Below are 24722 nucleotides of genomic sequence, written 5' to 3'. Positions count from 1 at the left end.
GTCCTCTCTGAGTGGGAATACCACTCATTCCTACTGTACCTCCTTTTTTATCTTGTTGTACCACGTCTCTTTACTCTTTACCAGTTTGCCTCCAATTCCCTGAACACCCACTGTGGAACCACTCTCTCCCTACAGTCTTGTCATCTTTCCACATGCTTTTCGCTTGTCCTTCAAAATTCTTTAACATGCCAAAATCTCCCCCCTATGCCCCATTATTTATCATGTACTGCACTGCTTGCTAAATTCTGTAATCCTAGTCACTGGCACCTAAAAATGCTTTTTTTTCTTTTTTTCTGAAAACTGAACTTGCTTTAAAAAAAAAACCCCTCCCAAAATACAGGTTGTCCTTTGTAAGGTGTTGGTGTGGAAAGGACTCCCAGGGATCCCTAGGAAGTGGACATGCATGGTGGGAAAGTAGGCATGCAGGCCAAAGGCGGCAGAGTGCCAAGCAAGAGGTGACAATGTTTCTGGAAGGTGGGGGCAAAGGCTGTAGACCTCCACTGCTGCTGTGACATTTGCCCATCACCTGTGCCTGCTGATGTCAGAGCTAGCACCACCAATGTGAGTTCTCGTCCCCTGTCCCAAACACACTAAAGTCTTTGCCATATAAAGTCCATGTTCTCTTTATTGCTTGCATTTCTCCTAGTGATTAAAAATACAGGAAAAGTACAGGAAAGTTTCCAGGGGCAAGGCTTCAAACCTTGGATTGTTGGCATCCTTCAGTCTCAGAAGAGTATGGTATTGCGCTTTGAATGGTGGTTCTGGAACAGAGTGTCCTCTCCAGTGCGCGAAGCAGATATGGAGCAGCCATTTTCAACCACTGTGCCGTGGCACACTGGTGTCCTGTGTATGGTCCCCAGGTGTGCCGCGGGAATTTGGGAGAGAGTAATTTATTAATAGGACCATTGGGGGATGTGAGCCTCCATTGATAGCACAGTGTACCTTGTCAATTGTCAAAAAGCTGATGGTGTGCCTTGACCATTTTAGTGCCTTGCCAGTGTGCCACGAGATGAAAAATGTTGAAAATCACTGATATGGAGGATAGACTGTTACCATGCAGCAAATCCTCCCTCTCCACGTTGCTGAAATGGTCTAATAGAAAAGCAGAAGCCAATACGGTTGGTTCCAGTGGCGTCGCAGGAGTTGCCAGAGCGTGACTGTATATAGCCGCAAACTGCCTCAGGGACTCTGGCTCTGGGTTTTGCCTCGAGGTTGTCTCCTGAAGCCTTTTCCATAACTGGATGTAGCCACAAGGCAGTGGAGGTTTGGGATCAGAGTTTTCCTTTTCTCAGATGAGCTACCTTCCCAGGCTGACCAGTCCCATCTACCCAGTGGCTGTTTAGTCGCTTCTTATGACAAGTACAGCCAAACTGAAGGCTTATTCTTGTCCCCAGCCCTTAGGGATAACCTTGGATATGTTAGCTTTGAGTTCTGAGGGAAGCAGAACCACAGCTTACAAGTTGGTTCAGGGAGCAGGTGTAGATTGCTGAGTCAGCAGAATCAGCAGGCACCTGGAACTGACACACCCTGGGTGTGACCAAGCCCGCACTGATTGGCTAAGCTGACTACATAAGGTTAGTCTGCTGGAGCTTCCAGTGCAGCAGTAGGGGAGCTGATGGAGATAACTGAGGAACTGCTGCCGATCACTGAGGAGGCTGGATACTGTATGTATATGTTATTACTGACTTATGGACTGAACTTTTGACTGTGTATTGTTGGAAACTGATTTGGATTTGTTGTACTTGGACTGACTGCCCTACGTGCTGACTCTTGGACTGTTTACTGACTACTCTACTTGTGATATCCCTTGCTCAAATACATCTGCTGAAAGTACTCTGCTGTATTTGCTGTTTTTCTTGCAACCTGCTCACATTGGGACAAAGCAGAGACCAAAACCAACCATCCCATACAAAAATAAACCTTAACAGGATAACACTCCCCATTCCCATAGTGCATGTCTACTCAGAAATTCAGTGGAATTAAGTATTTCCGCCCTACTGTCATGCATATTAAATGAAAAAAAATTTGTTAATGTAACTATTTCTCATTAAACCCTTTGAGGCAGGAGCTGTGACTTGTACATTGCCTCTGGCAAGCTGTTCTTTGGACTTCTTTTTAAATACATTTTCACTGGCACTTGCTTCTTGTGTCTCTCCCTCCATCTCTGCCACTTTGGTGTTTTCTTCTTCCTCCCAAGCAGCTTGGACTCAATTTAATGACCCTCCCTCATGTACAACTTGACCTGTCATCTCCAGGCACCCTTACTGCTTCACATGTTTGACCATATCTGAACATTGCACTTGTTTTCATTTTAGTTGGAAATCTTCCTGGAACTGAAGGGCAGGCTTCTTGAAACTTAGCCTTGTTTGTCTACTGTCTTGAAGTACATTAGAACTCCAGCTATTTAAGCCCTGTTCTTATTCACAAAAGCACCCTATTATATTTTCACATATGTTCAAAAATTAAAACCTGAATTGTGGCACCTTGCTGGTACAATACTAATAATAATGATGGAGAACTAAGAATTAAAATAGCAGTACAGAACAAGGATTCTATAACTTACAAAGCAGAAGTGTTATGACAGCAGTATGGGAATTTAATGCAGGTTTTTAAACTTATTTGCAGTCTTAACTGGGACTCTTTATGTGGGTTGTGTATCACAATTATACTCTATACAAATCAGTGACTTGTGACAAAATGGTGACTTGTGGTGTCTTCATTGAAAAATGCTGATGACCATATACAGCTGCCATGGTTGCCTCTTGGGAAGCCCTGAGCTAGGCTGCGTTCTCCTTTTAGCTTGAAAAATAGGTGTAAGTGATGTTTCTAACATGCTGCTAGTATGCTTCTAGTGTGATTATTAAAAATGGCAGAATGGTGTTCCCTCATTGAAATCAGTTGTATGGAGATCGCCAACTTGCTGTATGCTATCGAGGCCATATTGCTGACAGTTTCCTGCATTTGTTTTGATCGGAAATAGGTGGCAGTGATGTAAGCATGATGGTGGCCATCTTTTCTAGCTCTGAGCTTGCTTTTAAAAATTCTAGTGTGGCTAGAACCTTAAAAAAGAATGTGACCTGAGCACATTGGAAGCTAAAAATTCACAGCTCTCTCGTGCTAGAAGCTAAAAAAAAGAACTCGGCCCTAGTGTAATTTTTATTAGAAAATAAGTTTATTTACAGTTCTTTTCTAGTAAAGACTGAGCATTCCTAATCTAAAAGTCTAAAATATTCCAAAATCTGAAACCTGGAGTGCTGACATGACACCACATACTGATGCACCTGTAGACACAGCCCCCCCCCCATTGCTAGCGGCTTAGTGTTTCCCGGAGATTTGACTGCAGTGCTGCCATTGCCCACTAGAGAACAGCACTCCACCGCTAAGAGTAGTGTGCACTGTGTAATTGTGCCTGCTGGCTTCCCAGTAAGTGAGGCCCATGAGGTTAAACTTTGCAGGTGGGAGGGGGTCCTTTCTTGGAAGATGGTGGTTGGCAGGAGGGATGGTTATGAGATGAAGGATTTGCCCTGGCTTGGCAGGTTGCAGGGTACCGATTTGCTTGTTGCTCAGTTCAGGGACAGCAGCCAGTTTTTTACGGAGTGGGCTGGGAAATAAGTGGACCTTTGAGCACCTTGCTCACTCAGCTGGTAGGATTGCTCTGCCTCTTCATTTTCCTCCCTTTGTGCCTTTCATGCATATTCATGATGTAAATGCAAATATTCCAAAATCTCCCCCTCCCCAAATACACAGCACTTCTGGTCCCAAGCATTTTGGATAAGGGATACTCAATCCTGTATGTCAAGGCCTTAACAAGATGTTGTCTTAAACAAGTGCAAAGTTCTGTGACATCTGGAAGCACTCTAAAGAAAGCAAGCCACAAAGGCAAATAAAACTTGAACATTTAGTTCATTTTAAAAACACTTGTAGATAATTAACTTAGTTTCACAATGTAAGTAATTACAAGGAAATTTCAGTTAGAGCTATTATGCCAGAGAAAGGAGAAAAAAGTTACAAGCCAGCTAAGTTGTGAAGCACATTTATGTTGCCGAGTACCTGCACTAGGAAGGAATAGGATTGGGCTTTAATTCTCTGGGATATGCTGCTGTCTGTATTGCATTGTTTGATGGTCCTAAATCAGGACTTGGGATTATATTAGATCGCTTATTGGGCCCTTTCATTTCTGTGATCACCAAGTTCCAAGTTTGATTCCCATCAGTCTTCAGCCAAGCAATTTAACATAGTAGGGTTGGTCCAAACCCTCATCTTGGACCTTGGAGGAGCTCTGTTGCAAGCCAGACTTAAGTCTTTCTTCCCGGTTTTTTTGCCCAGGGGCCAAGAGGCAAAAATAGGGCCACAGTGAGGCAGCATTGTGCTTCCAGGGCCACAATGAGGCTTTTGATGGGCTTAACAGCTTGCAGTATTTTTTTTCCTTCATTGAAAAATAGTCTCATCTACAGAGAGGGCAGTTAATGTTTCTGGGGGCACAGCCTAAAGAACCACCAGCTGGGTGGAGGTGGTGATGGTGGTTCTTTGCGGATTTTTCTCAGCCTCCTCTTTCTCTTAGCTACTTGGACTATTGGGGTGACTTATATGAGGTAGATCCTTACAGCCTATTGTTTCTTAAGTGTAGCTTGGAAAGAGAAATTTAGGCCAATGTTTCCCAAACTGGGTTGCAGCCAGATTGGTGGGTCATGAAACTGACAAGCTGATAGCTGACAAGGAAAATGTATTGAGCCCTATGGTCAATACAAAATGGTCAGTACAAAATGGAACTGCACATGCAGTTATATGCAAGTGTGCAAACGTGCCTCTGCTCTTATCAAAGGCCAGGTGAAGGGGAACGCAAAGTCACCAGAATAGTCCCAATCCAGTGATCATGGAGCGCAACAAATACTTCAGAAGGCTGCACTCCATCTCGGTATAAAGGATAAAAACAGAAGCTGGTAAAAGTGAGATGTTTTTAAATCTTGTAAAGCCAAGTGGGTCCCAGTGAGTGCCATTTTAAAAAGCGGGTCCTGGTGCTGAAAAATTTGGGAACCACTGACATAGTGCCTTTGTGAAGATTATTTTTTCTCACAGTGCAATCCTAACTTGCCTTGTAATAGGCAGGCCCACAGGCCTGTGCTCTATTCAGTGCAAGTTTGGGGCTGACTATGGCTCAGCCCAAGGTAAGGGAAAATAATTCCCCTTACCCCAGGTAAAGCTGCAGCAGCCCCAATAGGTCTCCTTGGCTCTGCAACATCTGAAGAGGTGGTGCAAATCCATACAGCCAGGTGCTGCCTGGGAATGGGGCCAGGATCCAACATAAGTGCCTGATCCTGGTCCTGCCACCCATTCACCACTGCCTGAAATGTCTCTTCCCCGCCTCCTCCCTTCCCTCCCCGCACACTGTGCAGACTTACTGGGTTTCAGCACAGCGGAGGCCAGATGCAGCCTCCGGGCCAAGGCACATCCTTTGCTGGCCCAGCTGACTCTGAAGTGGGTGCAAACGTACTCTATGGCACACTTGCGACCCTCCCAGGCCAGCCCAAGAAACATGCGCTGGCCCAACAAGCGCTTAGGATTGTGCTCTCAGGTGTTCTTGTCTTGTCATTTAACAAGCTCTTCTTGCAAGAGTTGAGATTCCATTGGTAAACTGATTTTTATCTAGTGTGAATTTGACATTACTTAAGCCAATGTTTCTCAAACTGTGGGTTGGGGCCCACTAGGTGGGTCGCAAGCCAATTTCAGGTGGATCCCTATTCATTTCAACGTTTTATTTTTAATGTATTAAATTTGATGGTACCATGGTATATGACTGCATTTGGGGAAATGTTACAGATCTGTACTTTTAGCAGGCTACTATGTATATTCTTTTAACAATGATAGTCAATGAGACTTACTCTTGGGTAAGTACGGGTAGATTGCAGGCTAGGATTGTTAAAAATTTTCCTGCTTGATGATGTCACTTCCAGTCACGACATCATTTCCTTTGGGTCCTGACAGATTCTCATTCTAAAAAGTCCTGGTACTAAAAGTTTGAGAACCATTGACTTAAGCTATTGTTTTAAATAAAAATTAATTTTTGTGGTCCCATTTAGAGATAACATCTTAAGCATGTCGCTCATGAAATAGATTGGAGAAGTAACACTTGGTTATACTTAAGCTACTCTGGATTTTGAATGTCTGGTTATCTGCAAAATGTGAATGAGGCATTGTTTACTTTCTTCCTAAGGATCTGCTGTAGGAACATTTTAAACTGCTGATTATTTTATTTCTTGCAAAATGCACATTATTATGATGGTCTGCGGATAGTGAACTTCTGGGTGGTGCTGTGCATTTCTCCTTTCCATGCACAAAAATGGATTGCCCCTCATGGTTTTTTTATTGGTTGACAGCTGGCTCACAATTGTGTTTGTGAAGGAACACAATTTTGGAGAAGATGTATTCCTAAGTGGTGCTTTTTATTTCTCCCCCTCCCCTTAAAACATTTAGGATGGAAGCTAAACTTATCCCTTGCTGGCAGGGTTTGCACCCAGTTTTTCTGTTGTGGATATTTCAGTGGCAACCATTGAGAAGCAAGGTGGTTCTTACATGCATACACCTATGTGGTGTTTAGTCTGTCACACTGTATAACTCAAATCACTCTGACAGTTTTTGTTTGCTACCTCTGTAGGCTGTATCACTACATTAATGGTTGTTTGTTATAATTTTATTTCATTGTTTTTAGTTTCCCTTACCCACAAGTATCTCTGTAGCATCATTTGTTACTCTTTTTTTTTTCTGCTAACCTTATAGCACTCTTTTATCTGCATTTCTAGATGCAGATAAAACTGGATGTTTTCCTGTTCCTGTCTACTTCGCCTACCTTATTCCTGCTTATGTGTTTAGTGGTAACTACACATAGGAAGGCTTTGCTTTAGATATGGATAGGACCCAGGCTTTTAAGCAGGTGTGTACGACTGTCTTCCAAACATTCAGAAATGTTTTAAACGCTGAGAAAATTCATGATTTCAGGAGTTAATGAAATATTGAAGTCTTATCTAAGACCATGCATTTGGGTGAAATCCTAAGATTGCTCAGAAAAAGCAGTGGCGTATTGGTGACTATTGTGGTGTCAGACAGAATATCGGCAATTTGGATGTCAGAACACTTCATCATAATTGCTCGTAATTTCATTGACATTATTTACTTGAAATTATACTGCCACTTTGTCTTTATTATATTACTTTGAAGTTGATAATAGGAAATAGGATACAGTTTAAGGTGATCATTTTTTCAGAAGCATTTAGACAGTTTAGGATTATGAGAAGAAATCAGCATCTCTTTTGGATCAGTTTTCTATAAACTGTGGGGTGTTCCCCCCTGCTTCTTGCTGTGTTTTTTTTTCTCTGTTTCTCTGCACTGGCATACTGTATTTAATGTATTTGTCCCCTTTGTTATTAGCTTGGTACATATTTCTGAGTTGAAGAGAAACTTTGAAATAATTGCTGATCATGGGCATAGGTTACACTTTTACTGGTGATGTTTCGGGGCATGCAGATATAGGATTGTAGCCTTAGGAAGCAGTCCTCACTTGTGTTGGAACAGACAGGCCAGAAGGCTTGCGCTGTATCCAGCACATGATTGTAGCCAGAAGCTGCCTAGCCAGAGGCAAGGGGAAACTTTTCCCCTTATCCCTGAGTAAGGGCTGCTGGCACTTATGGGTCTCCTTGGACTTGCACCACCTCTTGATCCCAGCCCCGCCTCCTGCTCCCTCCAGCCCATCCCAGGGCCATCCATTGCTCTCCCTCCCCCCTGCCCAGGAACACCTCCCTGTCTCCCCCATTGTGTCGGCTCATCCGAGCAGATGCAAGGAGCCAGAGGAAGCTGGCAAGGAGCCAGAGGGAGCTGGCATGGAGACCTCTGTCAGCCTCTGCAGGCTCCGAAGGAGGCGCAAATGTGCTTTATGGCATTTGCAATGCTCCCAGGCCGGCCCAAGGGACTTGGGCCAGCCTAATGTCAGGTTAGGATTTCGCCCTGTATCTCTTACATCATTTAACACTTTCATGGGAGTAAGTCCCACTGAATTCAGTGACATTTGGTTCTGAGTAAACATGCATAGGATCGTGCTGTAACTGTGGAAATAGTCTATTAAATGAAAGGTTGCAATCTCAAGAGTGTTTGTAGATGTACCACCCTGTGCTACTGCGGAAGATAATATCTAGCAGTGATGGCATGAGAGAATTCGATTTGCCCCCTTTTATTGAAAGAATACCCTTCTAAGATGGTTGCTGCTTATGAATTCTATATACCTTGGGCCCTCTGTGCCTACTGGTCCCATACCCACAGTTTTAACCAACTGCGGATCAAAAATGTATTCAGAAAAAGAAACCTGCATAACACTGCTGTAGCCTTCCATCTTTTCTTCTCTCTCTCCAGCCCTTGTGTCTCATTCATGAGTTACATAATTTATGTTAAGCAATTTACACTATTTATGCAAGTTTACTCCATTTTATTTGTGAACTTTGCGCAGAGTATTTGCGCAGAGTCCTGGAACAAAATCCCTACAGATATGGTGGTCCTGCTGTAATTTATCTCTTGGTATGCTTTTAAGAAGTTGAAAGCTGGACTGCTAGGGTTTTGTTTATTCTGATCATAGTGAGGCTGAAGAAAAACAGCATTGTGAACAAATATGGGAGAATTTAGGCAGATATTCAAAGCTATTTCTCATTTTCTTAGATATGCTTTTGTGACCAGAAGTGTAAAGTGAATGGATGTGTACTTGTAATTCTGGTAAAAAAATAACTTTGGTAGTCTGCACTATTCCAGTACTCGGTATACCCCTTGTGTTACTTATGAATGCATGTTGGCATCCTTCAGTCTCGGAAGACTATGGTATCGCACTCTGAATGGTGGTTAGTGTCCTCTCCAGTGCACAAAGCCTGGGTAAAGTAGATATGGGGGATAGACTGTTACCATGCAGCAAATCCCCCCTCTCCACGTCGCTGAAATGGTCCAATGGAAAGGCAGAAGCCAATACGATTGGTTCCAGTGGCGTCGCAGGAGTTGCCAGAGCGTGACTGTATACAGCCGCAAACTGCCTCAGGGACTCCGGCTCTGGGTTTTGCCTCAAGGTTGTCTCCTGAAGCCTTTTCCATAACTGGATATAGCAACAAGGCAGTGGAGGTTTGGGATCAGAGTTTTCCTTCTCTCAGATGAGCTGCCTTCCCAGGCTAATGAGTCCCATCTACCCGGTGGCTGTTTAGTCGCCTCTTATGACAAGTACAGCCAAACTGAGGACCTGTTCTTATCCCCCAGACCCCAGGGGGTTACTTATGAATAGACTTACGTATACAAACACTTCATGTGTTATTGTTTGTTACTTCCATAGCTTCAAATAGTAAAGGAAATTGCCTTCTAATTGTTTAAACTCTCTTTGCGTGATTCTGAGAAACTTTGTCATATTTTGACTGTAGTTTTGTGTGGCAATTAAGTATTCAAATACTTGGCTGATTCCTTATAATGTACTCTTTATCAGATCAGATAAAGGGGCTCCCTAGGACAGAATATCCATCTTGTTTGGTAAACTTCTAATATTTGTGTAATAAAACAATAACTCAGTTTCATGTGTATTTTTAAAGATGCTTCATATAATATCTAAGATTATTCATATAGAACTTTTAAATCATTGCCAGTAGGCATTAGTCCAAAACTGTATTTGGACACTGATGTCTGACATTGTTTTCTCTTTACTGGAATAGATTGTGTTCATTTACAGAAATATAGGATTTCTGCCATGTTACTTAAAAACACAGACACAATTTTGAGAAGAGATGTAGTTCAGTGTAGATCACATGTCTTGCATGTAGAAGGTCCCAGGTTCAATCCTTGGCATCTCCAACTAGGATTGGGAGAAAACCCCTCCTGAAACTGCAGCTAGTTAGTGTTGACATTACTGAGCTAGGTATACCAATGGTCTGACTTCAAATAAGGTGGTTTCCTATGTTCCTAATTTTGATCTGGAAAAGACCACATTTCAAATAATTGTGCAGTTAGGTCTGTCTGCCCAAGCTTCAGACCTGTAGTTTCATGGCAAACTGCTGTTAAAATTGAGGGGCATTTCTGAAATCCAGTATGGTGTGACGTTTTTGGGTACAGTATATCTGCTTTTCAAAGAAAAGGTCAAATTCCATGTAATTCTTGCATATGTCTAAAGTAACTCTTTGGATCACCCATGGAGTTTTTCACTTTCTGAGAAATGCAGGATGCTTTAAAGACTCATGTATTGTGTAACATGGTGGGTAGTACTTCTATTTATAAAAAAGTCAGTGATTTAAAAAGCATGTTAAAGCAGGGTTTTAACATTTCAACTATAATGCTGAAACTATTGCTTAGGGCAGTGGTTCCAAAATGTTTTAGTATTGGAACCCACCTAGAAAAAAGTGTCACTCAGGGCTCTGTGGCTATGATGGTGATAGGGCAGCAGTGCTCCCCTCAGGAAGCAGGTTGTTTAACCCTTGCTGCACATAGCCTAATCTTCCCTATCAGTTTTGTGACCCTCCAAAAATTTGGACCTCGACCCACTTTTGGGCCACACACCCACAGTTTGGGAATCACTGGCTATCAGCGTTCACCATCCTCTCTCTCTCTAAGGATCACATAGTGAGCCTACCTAAGGAGTGACGTTGTACTCCTGTTGTAGGCAAAGAACTTGGGTCTTTCACTATATTGTGCCAATTCACTGACTCCGTGTTTCCAAGTGTAAGCGCTGTAGTGCTCTGGAACGCTGCAGCAAATTCAGAGGCACAGCAGGATAGTTTAATTTTTCAAGGGAAACACAGCAATGGAACTGAGGCTGCCACTATGAAAAAAATTATTGAAAACTGTAGGTATGTTATGAATAGAGAAAGCTTCACCTCTACACTAGAGGTTACTAGTGTAGGTAACCTCTACACTAACTGACCTGTGTAATTTGTTTCTCAAATTGTTAGAACTGTGGTAGTGGTCCTCAAGCTTTTTTATATTGTGTGGTAATAGACTTCTGCCCCTTAAGCACCAACCCTTGCTTTTATTCACAATGTATAGTCTTTGTAAGTGATTCCTGAGAGACCTTGCCTGTGTATAGAGGGAACCAGACAGAACTCCACTTAACAACTTCCCTTCCCTTCCCTTTCTTGCCCCAGTGTGCATCGCATGACACTTACATTGAGATGCATTTGACATTTTTCTGGCCATTCCACCATTTTGGAGTTTGTTCACCCACACGTTAACCTGTTAACCTTTTCAAAGAACTCTAGAAGATTCATGAGGCAAGACCTACCCTTACAGAAGCCATGCTGACTCTTCAACAGTGTTTGTGCTTCTATATATTCCATGTTTTTGTCTTTGATTGGGCTTCCCACCATATTATCTGGAACAGTGTGTGTGTGACATTAGCTATCCTCCAGTGCCCTGGCACATTGGCAGTTTTAAGGGACAAGTCCCATATTTTAATTAGAAGATGAACAACTTGGTTCTTGAGTTCCTTAAGAACTCTTGGGTGGGTGCAATCTGGGCCCAGTGACAGGTGGTTGTTGGACCAGCTGTTGGAGAATGGGGGCTGGTTCACCATTAGAACCATTAGTTATATCATGAACTGCTGGCTGGTTGCCCTCTGTGGGAGCCTTTCCATAGCCAGTATTGCTGCACATCCGCGGGAGGCTTCATTTTTAAAGATTGATCTCTGTTTCCTGAAAATTCCAGTTGGCCCCAATGGCATGAAGAAGGGGCTGGCTCTGATTTTCTTTACAGTGTGCTACACTGGAACAGGCAAACTCGTTGTGCTGGTAAGGGCAGTAAGTCCTTGAGTCTTAAACAGCCATAGGCTTCATCCCACTCACTTGCCCACATTGAGGAAAAAAAAAATTATTGTCTTGATGCAATTCCTGGTTATCTCTGGTGATGAGGCCTTTACTTAAATGCAAGACTGACTCAGTTGTGATTTCCAAAGTGTACTACTGCTCTGACAGCTGTTAAAATTTTTTTGACAAGGGCATTGTAATAGAGGTGTCGTTTTAAAACAATCATGATGGTTCTGAAATGCATTTAAAAGGAAGAGCTTTCCCAAATACTTACTAAATTTTTCTGACATACGTATGTGTTAATATAAATACTCTTAACAGGTTACTGTGCATATTCTCCTGCAATATATGAACTAGTTCCTTGCTAGAAGAATTATTACTCAGGTTGCAAATTACTGAAAAAGAAGTTCAGCTGCTTGCCAGTCAACACAAAATGTATCTTTACAGTTTTCTGTTTAATCTGTTTCCAGGTGAAATTACTAATTCTACAAGGGTGTTTAGTTTTTTTAGCTATTGGCAGCCGAATGGTTTTCATTTTTAAACACCATGTTAAATTTAGGAAATCTGGATTTGGTTCAGTCTATTGTGGATACAGCACTTGAGCAAAAAGGTGCCCCACAGACCTGTTTGTTTCCCCACTGTCCTATCAAGCACAGACATTATGAGAGGGTTTTGCAAGGAATGAAAAGTCTGTGCTCAGTTATCTGTCTGCTCCACTTGTTGCAAGTTATTAACTTGTGAGGATTGCATTGGGGATATGGGAGGGGAATTTATGGACCTTTAGTGCCCTGCAGTGGAGATCTCACGCTGGTTGTGCTGAGAGTGAACATGAGGGGGTTGTGTGCAATATGCACAACCGATCTGGTTTTTTTGGCATCTAATTGATAACTTGTGAATTGCAATATTGTCTGTATTTTTAAAAGACAATTCCCTGACTGGCTTTTAGTTTTACTTTTGAATTAAAGGTGGTATTCTTTTCTTTTGTTTTTAAGAATTGAACAAGTAGTGATTAGTTGCTGTTTCCTTCTTCCTTCTGGCAGATCTTGTAAAATTGCATGATGTGTGATGAGCTGGAGATTCTTAACAGGGAGATTGAGAGGTTATTACAAAGCAGCACCATGGAAGGAAGCTCTTTAAGCTCAGAATCTCTTCAGCCTTCTACGTGTGATTCCGGGGAAGTAGCCACTGCTTCAGGCAGTGACGCGCAAGGCAGTTTAGTGAAGGTATCAAATAACATATGTTTCAGGGCTTTCACAAGCAACTTGTCTCTCTTCACTGTTTGGCTTCATCTAAGTTGTATTTAGAATGTCTTCCCCCAAATAAATGTTAACCTGCATTATCCGTATGCAGTGTTGAATTTTAATTTTGCTATAAAAGCTGACACAATTTTGATTAGTGTCACTTTCTTTGAGAGACATACATTCAAATGATTTATAGTAATATACAGTACTTTTCCTTTAAGTCCCCAATTAATTAGTCTGCTCCAAAAACACATATGAACTAGTTTAAAGTATAATAAAACTCTTGTACTTGGCCAAAACTTGGGAGCACAAATAAATGAGATACAGCAGTGTTTCTCAACCAGTAGTATGGATGCCACTAGTGGTACTTGAGGTGGTGTCTGATGGTACTAGCAGGACTCCTGGACACTTGCTCTCCAGCAGTGAGACCAGGAACATGATGCAACGAACAGTGGTAAGAGGCTTGGCTCAGTGGACAGAGCTCCAAAGCATGCTTTTCCATGCTTGGAAAAAGCCCTCCCATCCACCTTGAGCCTCTTACTGGTGTTTGTTGCACCACATCTGGCCTCCCAACCCAGAAATAACTGGCAAATATGTCATTGCCAGTTACTTCTGGTTGTATTTTGAATAGGTAGACCATGTGAAATGGCATGGCAGAGGACAAACACTAAGATACAGGATTATATAAAAGTACAACTCTGTACAGGTTTGTGTTGCTTAGTGACCTTCCGAACAATGACATTGGTGGTTGGTCCTCAGCAACATCAACCCCTTTGCCACTCCTTTGATAATCACTTAAGTGGGACAACTTAACTTGCGCTGTACCAGCTGCTTGCCTGCTGAAAACAGTCCTTTGATCTCCAGGAACTTCAGAACTGAGGCAGGAGGTCCCAAACAGTTGCATACGCCTCATCTCCACCAATCTGGGAGATCAAAGGATCACAGCAGGACCGTTAGTAGGCAAGTTGTTGGTTCCACACATGTTCAGCTGTTCCACTTCAGTGACACAGAAAGGGTTTGCAAGCAGAAACAAAGGATCACAGCTTCAGGCAAGCTGCAGTTCCTACGCTTCCCCCAGCCTGGTGGTAATATGCACCATTTGTTTCTTGGATTATGCAGTTTTGAACTGCCTGTTCACTTAATGATGGATTTGCTTAACAACGGGGTTTTGAGAATGCATCCCTGTTGTAAAGCGACACATCTGTAGTCATTTGAATGGACCTTTGCAGATCAGATGTGTGAAACACTAGAGCAGTGGTTCTCGCACATTTAGCACCGGGACCCACTTTTTAGAATGAGAATCTGTCGGGACCGACTGGAAGTGATGTCATGACTAGAAGTGACATCATCAAGCAGGAACATTTTTAACAATCCTAGGCTGTAATCCTACCCTCACTTACCCAGGAGTAAGTCCCATTTACTATCATTGTTAAAAAAATATAAATAGCTTGTTAAAAGTACAGATCGGTAACATTTCCCCAAATGCAGTCACGTACCATGGTAGAATCAAGTCTAATATATTAAAAATAAAATATTGAAATTAATGGGGACCCACCTGAAATTGGCTCATGACCCACCTAGTGGGTCCCGTCCCACAGTTTGAGAAACTGCAGTAGAGGATGTCAGTCCTTACAACTTTGATAATGCTGTTTCAAGAGAAGGCTAGCTTCAAGTTAGTAACTAGTTTTTTGTGCTTAGCAGATACAGCCAACAGTATTTCAAATGCTGGCCCTTTTAGATGGACTAGAATCTTCAGGCTTTGATTTGTGGTAGTTGGGATTTGTCAGTTAGAGAGTGAATGTAGGGGAAATTCACAGATAACAGAAGCAGTAAATGGAAGTGTTCAGAAGTAAGGGATCCAAGAAAATTATAACAAGAGATAGTTGTGTCACTCAGTAAAGACCTTTTAAAAACCCTCAAAGAACGTATAATTTATTTAAACAGATTATTTTAACATGGACATCTATCCTTTTATGGTAAGGTGAACGTGTGAAACTTTTGTATGTAAGGAATGCATTTGTGTTGTCTTTCAGTAACTCTTACAAGGCCTCTGAAGATATGCAAACAAGTGTAAAGAACTGAAAGCTTGATAAATTGGCAGTTTTTTTTATTTTGAAAGGTTCTTGTTCCAACTTCATTTCCTAAGAAATACCAGTGAAGGGAATATGGAAATATTGTTATGTACAGCATATAGAGATGTTTAAAACTTAGTGGATTCCACTTTGTTTATAATGAAAAAGAATTATCCCTTTCAAAGATATTTCACATCAAAGTATTACTGATAAGTTTTTGTTAGTCTGAAAAGAACTCCGTACCTGAAATGGTTCATGGTAATGCCAGTGAACAAAGATACAAATTCATTTTTCTGTAACAGGCACCCTTATCGAATGGCTCGTTGATGGTTTCAGAGTCTTCGGGATGTCATCGAGATCCTTCCCCCAGAACCACCTTTGCTGGAGGGAGTCTTCTGAGTGGCTGTGACTTCCTTCTGCCTTCCAGTGGTGGTTCTTTTAATTTAAATTGGCAGGCAGAAAAAATCTCAGCAACTTCTAATGCTGAGTCAGGTAAAAGCATTTAGACAATATTTGAGACTGTTCTATTTCTTTTAATCTGTATCTAGAATTTGGGATTCTTCTTCTGTACTCGTTCTTTTCCTTCCAAAGTAAATGTTTGTGATGATGGTATGCCTCTGAATACCATTTTCGAGAGAGCAGTGGCAGGCAATAGGTACATCTCTTCCTCTCCTGTGTGTGGGCTTTCCAAAGGCAATTGTTGGGCCACTGTGGAGAAAAAATACAGTATGTCAGGCTTTTGACTTGATCCAACAGTGCTTTTCTTATGTTCAGTTTGTGTGCTGCAGCCTTTCATTTTTTTTCTTTAAAAATTGTAGAAGCAGCCCCACTCACATTGCTCTGTGGTAGTGTTTCATGTAACATGTAAGAAGCTTGCTGTTCAAACAGTTGCTATGTGGATAATTAGGCAGGAATAGTTATCTATAGAAACTTAAAACGATAACACAAACAGCAAGTACAAATTTTGCCTGACAGTGGAAACCAAACTGAATCATTCTTTAACATACAGAGTATGTTACAGAAGTGTCTTGTTATGGCACCATTCTTTGCTGCGTCTGTGTTCTTTATGTGCATTTCCAGTGCAAGATTGTGTAGGGCAGATTCTTTCTTCTGAATCATAGAACAAAAGTTGAGAGAACTATCCAGAAAAGGTCTTGGTAGAGTGTTTCCTAACTTTTCAGATTCCAGTATGTTGTAGCTGCAGGCAACATGTGGCATGGGGGTGTTTGCTGAAAAATTGCTTGGGAAGCTAGTCTTGCAGTTATTTGGATCTTGTCTGGATTTACACCCAATTTTACGGGGTTTTCCCTCCCATCAAGAGATGCCATCTAGGTCTAATCCTTGCATGCTAAATAGTTGGTGCAGTGGAAGGGAGCACATGATAACAGCTGACCACATTGGGAGCAGCAGAACAGGGCATTTAGCTACAAAACCTGGAGGCCAAATTGTTGGTTCCTCACATTTTTTCTGCTAGTTCGTCTTTAGAAGAAGCAGTTGGCAGTGGCAGAGATGATATTAAGTGGCATAATACAGAAATATATTGGTAGTGTCTAAGCAGTTTTCTGTTAACTCAAAGAGTCTTCTTATGTGTGTGTGGGGGGACTGGTTGTAGAAAAATATTGTGTGACCAATTATAGCACATCTGATACTGCAAAGGTTCCTGGTACATATCAATCTGAAGGGTATAGAAATGGAACGGTTTCAGTAAGTGTATGATGTAATTGTGTATATTGTCCTCTTTCAAGTCTGTTTTGATGTGCTACAAATGTGCCCCCACACCTGCAAATCTAGTATCCATGGCTTCAATTATCTGTGGATATGGGAACCCCCCCATCTCAGTGTGGCCATTAACTTTGTTTTTGAATCTCCCAACTGTGCGGGTATATTCTTCTTTAACTTGTTTATGCAGATGATTGGACTTTGAGGCAATTAGTCTGCCACTAGAGGGAATGCAGGCAATAGCTTGCACATGGAACCGTCTGTTTAAGCAAGTTACAGGGAGAAAGACTGGAGCTGCCAGAGCCATGATGCAAAAACAAAGGGGTGTGCAGATTAGCCCCTCCCTGCTTCCTCCCCACATGGCTATTACCTTTGTTTTTGAATCTCCTGATGGCTGCCTGGGTGTTTCCTTTATGCACTTCCTCTCATCATCATCATTGGCATCCTTCTATGGTATCGCGCTCTGAAAAGTGGTTCTGAAACAGTGTCTTGTGTGACTCAAAAGGCCAATTTGGGAGTGACAATCCTTTCCACACTGGGAGCAAATGTAGTCTGTCCCTGGTGTGTCTCCCTGGCTACGGGCCTTCCTTCTTTGCTTCAGCCTGTTGGGCAAGTGCCTCTTCAAACTGGGAGACGCCATGCTGCACAGCCTGCCTCCCAGCAGGACACTCAGAGGCCAAGGTTTCCCACCTGTTGAGGTCCATTCCTAAGGCCTTCAGATCCCTCTTGCAGATATCCTTCTATTGCAACTGTGGTCTACCTGCGGTCTTCTGCATAAGCAAGTGAAAGGAAGAAAACACCTCACAGCCATGGGGAGATTCAGAAACAAAGGTGATGGCTTCACGGGGGGGGGCTCTTTTTTTTAGAGCCCCATATCCACAGTTTCCATATCTGCAGGGGTCCGTGGAACAGATCCCGCACAGATATGGGGGCGTGCCGGTACATAGCATTCTCCTGATTTCACATTTATTTTATTAAATCCCACCCTTCACTTCCCACCCTGATGTGTCCAATGAAACATACTGAAACATTTTTCCTGGGGGAGGGGAGAAATCTGGGAAGCATTTAAAATATTTGAAGATATAAACCAAGGAACCGAGAACAACAAAATTGAGTGAAACAAGTGCATTTTCACCACTCACTTGGACAGTGACAGAGCCAGGTATCCTTCCCTCACTTGAGAGGGAGGTTCTGTAATCTTTGTGCCACTACAAAGAAGGCACAGCATCACCAGTGACTGTACTTCTGCCAGTGAAGGGCAGACTTCAGGGAGCAGGGACTTAATAATGGATACAATTCACAGGATAATATAAAAGAAAGCAATTCTTCAAATATTTCTGTCCCAAACCATATAGGGCTTAAAAATCGATAACTAGCACCTGGAAGTGTACTAGTAGTCAGTGGAGCTGGTATAGTACTGGTATCTAGTCACGAGCCCCTAGAAGAATCCTGGTCACCACTTCTATATCAGTTGATACTTTCAGAGATCTTCAAGGACAGTCCCATGCAGAGTTAGTTACAGTAATCCAACTGAGATGTTACTCTCGTGTTGATTACTGGGACCAAATCTGCAGGAAGGGATGCAGCTAGTGCACCAGACCAGAGTTGGGCAGATGTACTTCTGGCCACAAGTTGGGTTTCCAAAGTTGCAAGCTTGTTGCTTCAGGGGGGAGTGCAACTCCACTGCAGTCCCAATTCCAAACAAAGCCAGTACAAAACGTAAAAATGCAGTCAAACCAGGCAAGAAGTGTAGGAGTCTTCTTTAACTGTGTATGTTCTTTTTAATTATGATTAAGCATCAACAGTCTAAATATTTGCACAAAAATTATACTTGTGGCAGTAATTTTCATTGTCTCCCGTTGATCTACTTTTGCAGTTATAAATCTGGTTTTTTATCTGTTTTCAGAGGTGAAACCCGGGAAAAGTATTATCACTAGTATGGAAGAAGGGAATTCTGAATCTGTGGCACTGGAGTCTGAATCTAATATGGAAGACGCTTCTCTTGGTAAATCATTTTAGTTCACAAAAGTACATAACCGAATAGCATCTTTGTGTGGTCTTTTCTTTTTTTAAACAAGAGCTCCCCATGGTTCACCATGTGTTCTCCTGTTCCAAAGCAAGAGCGCATACTTTGGCTCTCCCGACAGTGAGAGCATCAGAAGGAATGGCGAGACCACGAGGCCCCTTCTGTAAGGGGTTAAGACAGCCTCCACTATGGGTGGTTGCATGGCTCCATGCAAGCTGTTTTATGGCCTTAAAGGGTTCCTGCTCCTTTAGTGTGGAACAGTGGTTCCCAAACTGTGAGCTGTGACTCCCTGGGGAGCTATTGAAACCAGCCAGGGGAGCTGTGGAATCCTCATGAAAAACCCATCACCCTATGCAGTGTATAGGATTGTAGCCTTAATGAGGAGCCGTGGTCAGTGGCCTAGTAGGTCAAGGGAGCTGCCAGTCAAAAAAGTTTGGGAACCAATGGTTTAGGACAGGGGTGTCCAAGTTTTTGGCAGGAGGGCCACATCATCTTTCTGATACTGTGTAGGGGGCCAGGGAAAAAAAATTAATTTACATTTAAAAGTTGAATAAATTTACGTAAGTTTACATAAATGAATATATTCAAGATGAACTTATATGAATGAATGAATGAATGAAGGTCTTACAATATCTCAAGGCCTATAAAAGGCCTTGCACAAAGCAAGGCTGGCCTTTTCTTAGCTGCTGCTACTGCATTACAGTTGTGAAACAACAAGCAGTGGAGGGAGCCCTCATTCCACAGCTCATGCAAGAGGTCAAACAGTTGCCCTCACGCTGAGAGCAGTTGCATTGGGCTAGTGTGGGCTTCAACAAATCGCCGGAGAGCCAGAGGCTCATTGGAGACTGGGGGCTCCCTGAGGGCCATATTGAGAGGCTTCGAGGACCACAAGTGGCCCCAGGGCCGGGATTTGGGCACCCCTGGTTTAGGAGAATGTTGCAAAGGAAGAGATTCACTCTATGAGGTACGCCTAGTAACAGGCTGGTGCTGGCAAGAAAGGTTTATAGCTTGTTTTTTGAGATTCTGAGGAAATGTATTCTTTTTGCTGTTCAAAATCACAGCATGCCACATTTTGCTGTCTTGTACGTTAACTGCTCAGAGGAAGAAAATATTTGTTAGAATCTTCAAACAATATTTTTGTTCTCTTCAGCTTTGGATGACAAAGGTGAGCAAAGCAATGAGGATGAACAAAAAACAATTAAACCCACTAGTAAAGAGTTCAAGAAAACATGGGGATTTCGAAGGACAACAATTGCTAAGCGAGAAGGTTTAGGTGATGTGGAAATGGACATCACTGAACAGCCATCTCCACAGCAACAGAGCCTGGCTCTTAGGCGTAGTGGACGCCAGCCCAAGCGCACTGAAAGGGTAGAAGAATTTCTTACAACAGTAAGGCGCAGAGGAAGGAAGAATCTTCCTGCAGCTCTTGAGGATTTGAGCGAGCCAGCATCCTGCCACGTTACTGATATTGAAACTGCTTCTGAAGGTAGTGTAGAAAGCACGCCAGATACAAAAACTCAGAAGTGCCACTCGAAAGACAGCAAGGGCCTTTCAGCTCAGAAAGGAAGAATTGCCAAACAGGAGGACGAGGAGGAGGAGGAGGAGGAGGAAGCCACTTCTGACAGTGATAGTGATGGGTTAACGCTGAAAGAACTACAGAACCGTCTTAGAAAGAAACGTGTTGAGCAGAAGCCAACAGAACTGACGCTGAAAGAGTTACAGAATCGCCTCAGGAGAAAGCATCATGAACAAAATCCAACTGAAACCGTTGATGTCCAGTCAGGCAATCAAATTAAGCCTGAAACAGCTCTAAAGCAAGAGCCTGAAACTGTAGATCATGAGTCTGGAGATCAAGTAGCTGCCTCCAAGGATGTTAATGAAGGCATCCAGATTAAGAAAGAAATAAATCCTGTTATGCAGACAGGTGATGACGAAGGCTCCACAAAGAGCAAATCAGAGACTGAGGTTTATGATCCTAGTACTCTTTACTGTATCTGTCAGCAGCCTCATAACAACAGGTATGCTTCACGAATCATGTTTTATAAGAACTTTGTAGCGGTCGGGTGGAATCTTGCAGGGGTTTCTATCCTGCCTCATTCTCAAAGAAACAGTATAGTTTAAAAGTATTAAAACAAGCAGCAAATAAAATATAAATGGCACAAAAACAAAAGCGGGGTGGGAACAAAATAAGAAAAATAACCACAGTGTGCAAAATCCAGAGCAAATAAGTCTTCAGACAGTGACAAATCAAAAGGAGGTGCAGGTTCCATAGAGAAGGAGCCACTAGAGAGGGAGCCCTCAGCATGTTCCATCTTATCTCACAAGAGATGCACACACCCCTCCCAGATCTTACAGAACAGGTATAGGTTCATATGAGGGGAGGCAGTCATTCATATATGCCAGTTCCAGGTAGGTTTAGGAAGTGTGTGTCTTGTAGAACTATGAATGTGTTCGTGTTCTCTCTCTCTCTCTCTCTCTCTGTGTGTGTGTGTGTGTGTGTGTGTGTGTGTGTGTATAACATGACAAACTTATTCTGTTTCTTAAGATGTGTGGAATTTGTGCCTTTAATAGAAAATTCCCTAATTTGTAGGTCTTTTTATGGAAGTTTCTATCCTTAGAAGAAAGAAATCGGGGAACTAAATGGAGATAAAAAATTTTTCATGTTTCTTTAACACTTTTTAACCACATGTTCCCCCCACTGTTGTGGGTGTCCAAGGTTGCTTACATAAAATGAGAAAGTATTGTAAAACAGTTACAAAATTTAAAAACAATGCAATAATAAAACAGTAGAAAACCATTAAAGAATTAGTAATAGATGAAAATTATAAAAAGGAATATCAATAATAGCAGCACAGAATGAAAGCAGCAATAAAGGGTGATAGAACAGTAAAAGGGCAAGAGGTCTGGCTCAGTTGGTAGAGCTGCTGCCTTGTATGCCTGAAGATCTGAGGCTGCCAGTTCGAAACAACCGGAAGTACCAGAGAACTGAGGTCACGCTGATATACTGATGAGCTGACCCTCGGTGTCAGAGAGGAGTTGCCGTCAAGTGGAGCTTGGGAGGCGAAGGGCCAGAGAGAGGCCAGACTGGGAAGAAATCCAGCTGGAACGAGGAGTTCTATGAAAGACTAGCCTCCCTATGTAAACCACCTTGGATTAAAGTCTGAGGAGAAATCTAACAACCAAAGAGAGGCTGTATATAAGTACCTGTATAAATAAAATAAATAAAAGGTAGCTATCAGTGGTGACAATAAAAGCAAACAAAAAACATGAATAAAAAACACCAAAGACAATACAAAAAGTCCCCTCTGTAACCCAACACTACAGAAATGGCAATCTAAATAAAAATGTTTTTAACCCCTGCTGGAGCACTTCAAGGGAAGGGGGCAGTTCATAACTCAAAAAGGACAGAGTTCCATAACTGGTGCCACAGCTGAAAAGGTCCTACTCTGAGATTCCATCCCCTCGCTTCTGATGGGGTGGCACATGTAAGAGAGCCCCCTTTGATCTCAGGGAACAGACCTGAATGTGTGTGAGAAGGCAGTCCCTCGGGTACCCTGTTCTTAAGCCTTGATGTGCTTTAAAGATCAAAACCAGCACCTTGAATTGGACACAGATGTGAACCAGTAGCCAGTGTAGTCACTGGAGCAGCAGTTAGACAGAACTGAACCACTGAGACCTGGTAATTGGATGGGCTACCAAATTCTGTGGTAACTGAAGTTTCCAGACCATCTTCAAAGGTAGCTCCATATAGAATGTGTTGCAGTGATCTAAATGAGATGTTACCAAGGCATAGGCTACTGTGCTCAGGTCCAATAAACTCGGGTACTGCTACAGCTGGACAAAAGCCCCCTAATCCTGTTTGCCACCTTGCAACCCAGGAGCAGGTGTGGATCCAGGTGGACTCATAAGCTGTGTACCTGCTTCTGCAGTGCTGCCCCATTCAGAACAGGTTAGTGATCTGGCAGCTGTCTCATGGGTGTCTGGACTTAGTTTCAGCCTGTAAACCCTCATGCAGTTCCCAACCACCTCTGGGCAGCTCCCCAGGATTTATTTAAATAATTTCTACCCTGCCTTTCTGCCACACATTGGAACACCCATGGCAGCGAATTCAAACCCACCCACCCACCTCCAGTATTTGGTGGAAAAGAGAAATACAACTGGGTGCCATCAGCATATGGATAGCATACCACTCCAAATCCCCAGATTACCTCTCCTACTGGTTTCACATAGCTGTTAAATATGGGAGACAAACAGACCCCTGTAGCTCCCTGCACACAAGTAGCCAGACTGCTGAACACACACCCCCAGCACCATTTTTGGGGACCTGTCAGCCAGGAAGGAGTATAATCACTGCAAAATAGTGCCTCCCAGAGCCAACCTGACTAACTACCCCATTAAAACACTATGGCTGATTGTGTGGAAAGTGGCCGAGAGATGCAGCAGAACCAACAGGGACGCCCTCCCCCCGTCCAGCCCCTGGTGCAGGTCACCCACCAAGGCCATCTCCATTCTGAAGGCAGACTGAAAAGGATCTGGATAATCCATTTCTTAAAGGACCCTCTACTACTACTCAGATCTGTGTCAAAATCTTTCAGATCTGTTTTGTGTTTTTCTTAAGTTTTTGTATGGTTCTCGGGGCATTTCTGTGACAGTTTCACATCTGCCACTTTCTTTTCAGTAATCTGTCTAATCAGTAATCAGAAGGCTTGTAATTAGTAAGTAGCTGTCTGAATCTTTGGAAGGGAAAAAAGCCCTCATGGAGACCTCTCCCAAGGTCATTGAGGATTGGGTGCAGGAGCCTAGAAGGCTATGAGGATAACAGAAGGCAAAGGGAAGGATAATTGGACAGTTGGGTGTGGATAATTTGATATAGGAGGAGGAATTAGTGGAGGATTGAAGATGGAGTAGAATTGTGACATTTACTGGGACATTTCAGGCATGTAATTCTGCCCAGAAAGAGGCAAATTGGATCACGAGAAAGCAGAGCTAATAATAGTAGAAGAATGTGACCTGGCTAACTTACAAACCTGATTGTAGTTGGACTCTATTTTATACACACACTGTTCCTGCTCACTCAAGATACATTGCCACATGTTTTTGCTAACGTTTTCCTTTTTCTAGGTTTATGATTTGTTGCGATAGATGTGAAGAGTGGTTTCATGGAGACTGTGTAGGGATTTCAGAGGCACGTGGCCGACTGTTGGAAAGAAATGGGGAGGACTATATCTGCCCAAATTGCACCATTCTTCAGGTGCAGGATGAAACGGTTTCAGAAACAGGCCACCAAGAAACCATGTTGGGGCAGGTAACGGCTGATGGCACAGAGCTTACAAGTATAGGAACTGTTGAGCAGAAGTCCATTGAGGATCAAGGAATCAAGGGACGGATTGAAAAAGCTGCAAATCCGAGTGGGAAGAAAAAGCTGAAAATATTTCAACCAGTGAGTACCGAAATTGTAAATAAAAATAAACAAATGTACTAGATTTCTTCACATTTTATGGAAAACTGCTCTTAATTTGCTAATCTCTGCCAAGGTTAAATTTCAAAGGTTTTGAGCCTATTATAGAGCCCTTTATATTTTAATAGGGAATTTTGGCATTTGTATATGTAATTATTAATACTTTGTCCAATTCTAAATCCACTTGTTATAACTTTTTAGTTTTGAAATGTCCAGAATCTTGAAGTTTGTAAAACAAATAAGACTTATAAAATGAACTTGCCTAAATGTACAAGATCTTGCTTTCTAAAGCAGGTTCTCCATATTTAGTGGCAAAGACAAACACACTGTCATATTCTGGAGGAAAATGTATTTTTAGGCAAATTATGCATTGTGGCCACTTCCGTGTGACCAGCACTGAAGGGATGA

General features: G+C 42.5%; 1 protein-coding gene across 2 annotated transcripts in view; it reads left to right on the top strand.

The window, feature by feature from the left end:
- DIDO1 (death inducer-obliterator 1) overlaps positions 1 to 24722 on the top strand; it is a 78855-nt gene that overhangs the window by 8221 nt on the left and 45912 nt on the right. Inside the window, exons 2-5 of one of the 2 annotated variants that reach the window (XM_066626268.1) lie at positions 15414 to 15603; positions 18737 to 18835; positions 20007 to 20874; positions 23978 to 24296. In XM_066626268.1, coding sequence (XP_066482365.1) covers positions 15438 to 15603; positions 18737 to 18835; positions 20007 to 20874; positions 23978 to 24296 — 1452 coding nt within the window. In that variant the 5' untranslated portion in view covers positions 15414 to 15437. The remainder of the gene's footprint in view (positions 1 to 15413; positions 15604 to 18736; positions 18836 to 20006; positions 20875 to 23977; positions 24297 to 24722) is intronic. The other variant, XM_066626269.1, reaches the window with a different exon arrangement.

Source organism: Tiliqua scincoides, chromosome 4 (genome assembly GCF_035046505.1).
Source record: "Tiliqua scincoides isolate rTilSci1 chromosome 4, rTilSci1.hap2, whole genome shotgun sequence".
Classification (NCBI taxonomy): Eukaryota; Metazoa; Chordata; class Lepidosauria; order Squamata; family Scincidae; genus Tiliqua; species Tiliqua scincoides.
Note: the sequence above shows the minus strand (reverse complement) of the source record. Positions and strands in the feature narration are given on the sequence as shown.